The sequence below is a fragment of the Ylistrum balloti genome, unplaced genomic scaffold, assembly GCF_031769215.1.
Source record: "Ylistrum balloti isolate Yb309-2 unplaced genomic scaffold, AGI_CSIRO_Ybal_v1 Utg370398, whole genome shotgun sequence".
In the NCBI taxonomy this organism is placed as follows: domain Eukaryota; kingdom Metazoa; phylum Mollusca; class Bivalvia; order Pectinida; family Pectinidae; genus Ylistrum; species Ylistrum balloti.
Genome location: NW_026782274.1, coordinates 469,166 through 475,165, shown reverse-complemented (window position 1 = coordinate 475,165; position 6,000 = coordinate 469,166). Strand labels below are relative to the sequence as shown.

At 37.8% G+C, this 6,000-nt stretch overlaps 1 protein-coding gene across 4 annotated transcripts in view; it reads left to right on the top strand.

The window, feature by feature from the left end:
• The first annotated feature begins 1,056 nt into the window (after positions 1–1,056).
• Positions 1,057–6,000, top strand: part of LOC132554375 (RNA-binding protein Pasilla-like) — a 61,340-nt gene continuing 56,396 nt past the window's right edge. For 2 of the 4 annotated variants that reach the window (XM_060218682.1, XM_060218679.1), the window contains exon 1: positions 1,057–1,186. In XM_060218682.1, the coding sequence (XP_060074665.1) occupies positions 1,069–1,186 (118 nt within the window). In that variant the 5' untranslated portion in view covers positions 1,057–1,068. Of the gene's footprint in view, positions 1,187–1,703; positions 1,803–6,000 lie in introns of those variants that run through there. The other 2 variants (XM_060218683.1, XM_060218680.1) reach the window with 1 other exon arrangement.

Sequence of the window (6,000 nt, the reverse complement as noted above, 5' to 3'; positions counted from 1 at the left end):
TTATCTGTCTGACGATATATCTCACAAAATAAATATTTATTGGTTATGTTAACTATAATATCTGCAGTCATTTCAATGGGTAGCGTAATTTGATAAAGTGAACGGTATATAAACAAGAATTTCGAAGCATGAAAATTAAACTTCCTTATAGATAAATATATTTGTGACAGTTTCTGAGACTAGAATTATGTATCACATTTTCATACTTTTAACTATTCAGTCTGTATGTGTATCGTTTCCGTGGTATTAAAAGTATAAGATAATTTCCAGTAAACCTATAACACTTTTCAACACAACAACTTCCTCCTTTAACATGTAAGTAAGATATATATATATACATATGACTGTATGGCTGGTGGTAGAAGAGCGATTTATTTTCGCTTACTTCGTCACATTTTTATTTTCCCTTTTGCGCAATTAGGTCTAATGCGGCAAGAAATAACCGATCGAGTTTGGCAATTGACCAATAATCTGTGATGAATTAAGCTATGAATTGTAAATATGTAAGCGAAATATAATTTACCAAATCAGATATACCAACAACGAAAAACTGACTAGGGTCTAAAAATAGACTAATAATTTAAACTATTTTTTTTTTATAATTGCGTTAGTTTGTTTGTGGAAAACAGCAGTTTCGTGTATATTTTTTAATCGTGTACTAATGCGATAGGATGCATTTGCTATTTTACTATATGAGCATCTTATCTATTTGATGGAATACTAAATTATGTAATAATATTTCTAACTAAATTAAACTAAAACGTGTGAGCGCCTTGAGACACGTCTGGAAGTACACACGTGTGTATCCAAGAAAGGGGGCGTGTCTCGTTTGTTGACATGTGGGTTTGTCTTACCGAGAAATGTGAAAATGACGTTCATAATCTGATATTTCTTATTATCAAATGAATAAAGAATTATCAAATTAGTTTGCACGGTTTATAAAAAGTATGAAACACTCTTAAAATCTCCGATCGGAAATATTTTATCATGCTAGAATGTGTTTTGACAGATCTCGTGACGATACTATCGTTTAGTACGTTACCCCACGAGAACTGGGCGCAGTGGAAAATGGCGATGAACTACGACAACCTGAATGGAGGTGATATGGACACTTCTGACTCAAGGAAACGGCCATTGGACACAGAAGTAGAAAATGGGGTCCCTAAACGATCTAACCAGGGAGGAGGTTAGACCATATCTTCATTATTCTATTTCTTTCAGCGATTTTTCTGCAACCACTGTGGCTTATTTCCATTCAATATGGCGGCCTGTCAAACCCGAGCCGGGCCAATGTTTAGCAAGGGTAGAATTTTTTTTGGAATTTCAGTGCCGTTTATGTTTTAGGATAGCAATTTGTGATGTACTTATAGTTTGTGCACTTTTTTAATACATGGTTTGAATTTCAGTTGGTTTCTATGGAATTAGTGTATTTGTTTTGCCCATTGAACACATGACGATTCAGAGGGACGAAATTGATTCCGAGTGGAGGCATGCATGTTGTAACATGTGCCAACTGTAGGTATTATACGTACAATCCGGGCTCCCGGTGAACACACAAATAGGTCTTCAGTTTGACTAGAGACCAGAATAGGTCTAAACAGCTCTGGTGAAACAGGCAACGAACAGCGGGCAGGAACCTACAGAAGGAGAGAACGAACGGAGGACATTTTGGTTTTAGCAGACAACGTTCCGTCACATCCCTGAAATGACCTTACTCGACCTGTCTGGACCGAGCGGTCTAAATAGGGTTGAAGAACATATGACAGATTCTCAAGAGTTTATGAATTTTAACGTGTGGAGAGGTATAATTTGACTTAAACATTTTCACCTTTTTACATCATCACTAGCCAACCGCTGTTATTTGGGCTATGTTTCTCCGCATGGCTGTCGGCAGAGTGTAGCATACTGAATGAGGTAGTACACGTGTCAGACAGTTTCATTTGGGAGAAACGATCTAATTTAAAGTTTATTACATATATGGTTATTTCTTGAAATTAGGAATCTTGTATTTAATTTTCAAGTCAGCCATGAAAGTGGAATAATAGATGTTGTATTTTATGTTCTTTACTTGGTCTGTTGGCACATGTGTGTCAGTGTGTGTGTACTTGGATACTACACTGGCCAAGGGTACACAGCTCTGCCCATGTTTGGCAGTTGGAGTACGTATGGAATATTTCTGGAATGTTACCAATTTATTGAAGAGATTTCTGTATTGTTTTGATTTGATAAGCCATATCTTCTGATTTATAGATGTTTATTTAATACATGGTACACATCTTAGAGAAAAATTGCAGTGAGATATGTACATAGGATAAACAACTCAGGTAGTGTGTATTCAGGCTCTCAACACACATATGACCTCTACACCAGCAGGCTTGGGCTAATGCACAGCTGATGGTTTCCCTATGTAATGCTATTAACATTACATTGTTGTATTATCATATGTAATGACTTTGAAGGATTGTAAGGGTTTTCACTTACAGAAACATTGTTACACAGGTAAGGGATATATGTATCATTGATATTATCCTTCAGAAGCTTTGGTTTAGAACTTATATTTTAGGTGATCTAGTATTAATAACTATCATATGATAGCTTTTCAGAATGATAAATATATATAGTTCATGCTTGCAGAATTTACCTGGGGTTGAGGAGGAGGGAGTGAGGAGGGCTGGGCAGGATGGGGATTCTGTTACTATTCAGTGAAGAATGATAACTTTGAATGTTGTAACAAGCTTATCATGGATGTCTTTCAAAACTTGGACATAATTTAATTGTTATGATAATTAAGGTTATGGTGGATGAATTAATTAGGTGTTATTGAACTTGTCTCTGATTACAGGTTAATACAATTACTTGTGATTACAGAAGTTGATGAATTTGTCTTTGAGTAACTTATATATATTCATGGTATCTATAAAAGCCACGGAGCAAACAGATTTTTTTCTTGAAATTTTTTTGCATTATTGCAAAATTGACAGTTTTCTCCAGTTAGGTCCAACTAATAGAAACTTACCTACAGTAGGTATTGACATAGTGACAGACCATAGGTAGGTCATGATCTGGAATATTCTACAACATCCATTTATGTTCTAGAGAGGGAATACATACCACCCTCTGTCTCCATTAGCCCTTATCAAATACAAAACATGCAGGTGTTACAGTTTTTATAGTGGTGTTTAAGCATCAACGTGTGATACATCATACACCTGTTGTACAACATACATTTCTGACACAATATATGCATGTGCTACATCATACAAGTTTGATACAACATATACTTGTGATACAACATACATATGTCATACAACATTCACATGTGATTCAACATACACATTAGATTCAACATTCACATGCGTCACATCATTCATGTATGGTACAATATACACATGTAATACAACATACACATGTGATAAAATACACACATGTGTCATAACATACATGTTTGATTCAACATACAAATGTGATACAACATACATATGTGATACAACATACATATGTGTCACATCATACATGTATAGTACAACAAACACATATTTTGTGATTCAGCATACTGATTAAGGTAGATATATCTTTGCCTACCAACTAAATGTTGTAATTTTTTCCTGACAACAGTAATAGTTGACACTAAAAGCAATTGTACTTGATGAAAGTTTCTAGGCTAAATATCATTAGAATGATACCTAGACGATAGATTGTACTTGACGAAAGTTTCCAGGCTAAATATCATTAGAATGATACCTAGACGATAGATTGTACTTGATGAAAGTTTCCAGGCTAAATATCATGAGAATGATACCTAGACGATAGATTAACATTCTGTCATTAAAAACAACAGTATCCAAGACGACATTACAATTTAGTTGCAACATTCTTCATGAAAGGATTTTACAGAACTGGATTGGTGTGATTGCTGGATCAGAGCATTAGTGAAGAAATTTGATGATGGTTGTTAAGGAGAATCCAAGAACAAGTAAATGCGAAAGGCAACTTAAGGTCCCATCTCAGAATGAAGTGCTTTCTTCTGTGTCTTCTACACCCCTGCCAGAAGCTTCAGAGAATTCGAAGATACCAAAATAGATCTGCATCCCCCATTGAAATACTTTTGATCTTGATCTTACCCTTCTTTCATATATCTTCCCTTTATTTCTGTGTATTGTAACAGTCTTTGTGTCTTATCAGCGATCTACTCTCATATGACAATGGCATATATTGTCTCTCTATCCATCTACCATCACAAGACCCTGGCTGATATTGTCTCTCTATCCATCACACTGACTATCAGTGTCTTCCTAGCAATATACCTGCACAATAGCCTGGTTGATGTTGTCGCTCTAGCCATCTACCATCACTATAGCCTGGTTGATGTTGTCGCTCTAGCCATCTACCATCACAATACCCTGGTTGATGCTGTCACTCTAGCCATCTGCCCTCACATCACACTGACTGTTAGTGTCTTCCTAGCCATCTACCATCACAAGACCCTGGCTGATATTGTCTCTCTAGCCATCTACCATCACATGACCCTAGCTGTAGGTGTCTGCCTCACCATCTACTCTCACATGACCCTAGCTGTAGGTGTCTCCTTAGCCATCTACCATCACATGACTGTAGCTGTAGGTGTCTGCCTCACCATCTACTCTCACATGACCCTAACTGTAGGTGTCTCCTTAGCCATCTACCATCACATGACTGTAGCTGTAGGTGTCTGCCTCACCATCTACTCTCACATGACCCTAGCTGTAGGTGTCTCCTTAGCCATCTACCATCACATGACTGTAGCTGTAGGTGTCTGCCTCACCATCTACTCTCACATGACCCTAGCTGTAGGTGTCTCCTTAGCCATCTACCATCACATGTCCCTAGCTGTAGGCGTCTCCTTAGCCATCTACCCTCATATTACCCTAGCTGTTGGTGTCTGCCTCACCATCTACTCTCACATGACCCTAGCAGTTAGTATCTCCCAATCCATCTACCCTCATATTACCCTAGCTGTAGGTGTCTCCTTAGCCATCTACCCTCACATGACCCTAGCAGTTAGTATCTCCCAAGCCATCTACCATCGCATGACCCTAGCTGTAGGTGTCTCCTTAGCCATCTACCCTCACATGACCCTAGTTGTTGGTGTCTCCTTAGTCATTTACCCTGACATGACCCTAGCTGTTGGTGTCTCCTTAGTCATTTACCCTGACATGACCCTAGTTGTTGGTGTCTGCCTCACCATCTACTTCACATGACCCTAGCTGTAGGTGTCTTCCTAGCCATCTACCCTCACATGACCCTAGCAGTTAGTATCTCCCAAGCCATCTACCATCACATGACCCTAGCTCTTGGTGTCTGCCTCACCATCTACTCTCACATGACCCAAGCTGTTGGTGTCTCCTTAGTCATTTACCCCGACATGACCCTAGCTGTTGGTGTCTCCTTAGTCATTTACCCTGACATGACCCTAGCAGTTAGTATCTCCCTAGCCATCTACCATCACATGACCCTAGCAGTTAGTATCTCCCTAGCCATCTACTGTCACATGACCCTAGCAGTTAGTATCTCCCTAGCCATCTACTGTCACATGACCCTAGCTGTTGTGTCTCCCTAGCCATATTTTGTCATTAAATTCAAATTAGTTCTAATGTACAACAACACTGTCATGTAATGTGTCATTATACCAATAACTGTTACTGTTGTCACCATGTAACATGTCATACCAATGACTATTACTGTTGTCACCATGTGATGTGTCATTATACCAATGCATATCACTGTTGTCATTGGTAACATGTTATATATATATATATATATATATATATATATAACAGTGTTGTCAAATGAAAGTTAAACTTGTATTTTAGAACAAAATTTGATAAAAAAAAAAAACTTCAATATAGATTGCTGATAGTAATACTGAATGTTCCAATTAGTGCTGTCATGTTTATTTTTGGCACATACGTTTGTGTACAGTGTATACATCCAGACAAGGTTTATGATAAACCAGTTGTGATG